Source organism: Austrofundulus limnaeus, unplaced genomic scaffold (assembly GCF_001266775.1).
Source record: "Austrofundulus limnaeus strain Quisiro unplaced genomic scaffold, Austrofundulus_limnaeus-1.0 Scaffold77, whole genome shotgun sequence".
Lineage (NCBI taxonomy): Eukaryota > Metazoa > Chordata > Actinopteri > Cyprinodontiformes > Rivulidae > Austrofundulus > Austrofundulus limnaeus.
Genome location: NW_013952479.1, coordinates 1,579,257 through 1,582,103, shown reverse-complemented (window position 1 = coordinate 1,582,103; position 2,847 = coordinate 1,579,257). Strand labels below are relative to the sequence as shown.

At 43.6% G+C, this 2,847-nt stretch overlaps 1 protein-coding gene across 2 annotated transcripts in view; it reads right to left on the bottom strand.

Annotated features, from left to right (window-relative positions):
- znrf3 (zinc and ring finger 3) overlaps nucleotides 1-2,847 on the bottom strand; it is a 103,394-nt gene that overhangs the window by 18,376 nt on the left and 82,171 nt on the right. For both annotated transcript variants that reach the window (XM_014011159.1, XM_014011160.1), the window contains exon 3: nucleotides 870-944. In XM_014011159.1, the coding sequence (XP_013866613.1) occupies nucleotides 870-944 (75 nt within the window). The remainder of the gene's footprint in view (nucleotides 1-869; nucleotides 945-2,847) is intronic.

Sequence of the window (2,847 nt, the reverse complement as noted above, 5' to 3'; positions counted from 1 at the left end):
GGGGGGGTACGGGGAAAATAAAACGTTATGGATTCCTCTGTTGTCGTGTTTCTGCTGTAAAGTTTGCTGAAGCTGCAACTTTATAAAAAAAAGTCTAACTTCTCCCCGAGCAGCTCGTCTTCATTTTCTAGTCCGAAATGAGTGGGGGGAAATAAATAAATAAATCAAGGTCAAGTGCTTTAACTTTTCAAAAAGCTTCATCTAATTTTGGCTGGGGGGCCTTAATTCTCCCTAAGCCCCTCCCCCCTCCCCGCCCCTCGGCCTCGCGGCTCCCGTCTCTGCTCTGACTGGAAAAGCCTCTCGGGGGAATTTAACGCAGCCGCCCAGCGCTGCCTTTCATGTGGTCTGTGCGCAATCCCTTTTATCTCTCAGCTAAGCACTTTACGACCCAGCAGCAGAGAAGAAGAGGAGGAGAGAGAGAGAGAGAGAGAAAAAAAAAGGGAAAGAGAAAAGAAAAGAAACTCTGCAAGTCCGGGCCTGGGCTGGCCTTTACGAGGATGAATACCGCAAGAAAATTCTTGCGACAAAAGGAGCAACTGGAGGGATTAGAGCTGCTTTACAGGAGTGGTGGAAGAAAGCGATACGTGGACGAGTGTGACAGGAGGTGTGCTCTCGTACAGGAGCACGGCTCTGTGGGCTCCGGCAGCTCAGGTAACCTGCTCTACCTGTGCAATCAGCAGCTGCACGCAGTTCGGTGAAAGCTGAACCTGGGTATCCATCGTCAGTCCTCCAAACACAAGTTGTGGAGTTGAAAATTGCACAGATCACTGTTTGCACAAACACGTGACTTCCAAAACGAAGAAGCAGTTTTTTTTTATTTTTTAATTTAGGCAGTGTGAAAGCCTGGCTAACTCCAGGTGCGCACCAACCTGATCGATGGCATCTGGGTTCTCCGACACATCGAAGATGACGGCCGTGGCTCCCCGCTGCACCGCTCTCTTCGCCTGCCAACACACAACACAGTCATTATTAGATGAGTTCAACAACACAGCTACATGTTTACACTGAAGAGGAGTTCACCTTACAGCCACTAGAGGGAGTTCTCTCCCCGTGCAGCTCAGGAGCAATGAAGATTTAAAAAAATGTTTTTTTTTTTAAGGAGAACCAACTGGGGAGAAGTAAACAAGGCAGTGGTTACGTTCTGCTGGGACGCACATGTGGCCGTTGCTCCCCATGATGTCACCCCGTGTGAATCTGCACCACATTAAGCCAACCCTGTGACCGAAAACCAGAAACAGTCCCCCCCTGAATCGACTTAATGCATGATTCCATGTGATGCAACGAGAACTGAATTCTGCAGAGCACGCTCTGAAAAGTTGAACAAACTTATCAAGGATTTCCAGCTGTAAAAAAAAAGAAAAAAAAAAAGAAAAAAGTGAGCCGCTTTCATCTGGGAGTCAGGAAAGTCGGAGCACAGAGGCCTTTTGAAGAGTGCTGCTACAGGCAAGAGATAAAGGAATTGCTTGCATTTGCAGAACCCCAAGTATCTACTTGCAGAATCCAAATTGGCTTCTCCTTGTTAAAAAAAAAAGGAAAACTTTTTTTTAATCTGAACTCATCCTCTCAACCTGCTTCTGCCCTATTTAGAGAAGTGTTTTGATGTCTGCATTACAGGATGTGAAGCGGCGCAGCTATGATCATATCCTGGTATTATCAAGTGCCCCCTGGGCTCCGGCCAGCTCTCTTAATAACTGCAGGGAAGATCAAAGTGACGACGCACAGGGCTGCGGCCCGGCCCGCCGGCGAGCTGGAGAGTGTCACCGCACCGATCTGAGAGGCGAGGACAGAGAGGAGACGGAGGTATGTGTGGAGGAGGAGGTGCAAACGCTGCTTTCACGATGCATCCTGATGACATGAGGCGACGGTGCTCGGCTCGCTTCATGTTTCTGTACAATGTGTCCAAACAGGAACAACGCAGAGTTCAGAGAGAGCTAAACACTCATCAAAGCTTCAACTCTCCATCAAAACCAAGAGTCTGATCTGTTCAAGTGAAAGTCTTTGATATGACTCATTTATCTGATTATCAGGTTTAATAAATATAAATTTATTCTTTTAGGCTTTTTATCAAATCATCAGAAAGTTCCATCAGTGTGAGACATGAAACCCGTCCTCTCTTCAATCATAAACACATAAAAATACGACAAAAACCTGTGTTAAATACAGTAAATATGTCTGTTATTTCATTAGTGGTGGTAATGATGGGGTTAGACTGGTGAGGGTTGATAATTACTGTTGAAGGGGTGGGATTAAATACGTTTCAACATGCGAGCTATACTAGAAAAACATGGAGATACTTGTAATAACTTACACTTTCTTTATTTTAATTGTCTTTTCTTCAATTAAAATGATTGTCTGTATATAGAGAACATGTTCGAAATAAACCAAACTAATCTTACAACTATTTGTCAAACGCCTGCTGTGCACCCAACAGATTATAATCCCACACCTGAATAGGAGCATAATTCCAAGTTTTCATGCACGCCAACTGAAGATGAAAGCAAGGGCAACTAGAATTTACATTTCCTGTAAAAATGCTGAGATTTTTGTTGAACTAAAAAAGCTGAAACAAGTCTTAAAAAACAGGCAGCTGAAAAAACTGAAACTATCACAAAAAGTGAATTTAGTTGAAAAAGACTCAAATGAGACAAAAAGCACAAAAAACGGCTGAATTTGGCAAAAAGCAGCTGCAAAAATAAAAAAATGTTAAAATTAGCAGATAGAAAAGGTCAGAATGATGGCTAAAAAAGCTAAAATCAGCCAAATAGAAGCTGAAGGACGCTGAAAGTAGCACAAAGAAACAGGAAAATCACGTTTGCCTATTTAAAAAGTAAGAGGCTGAAATTATCA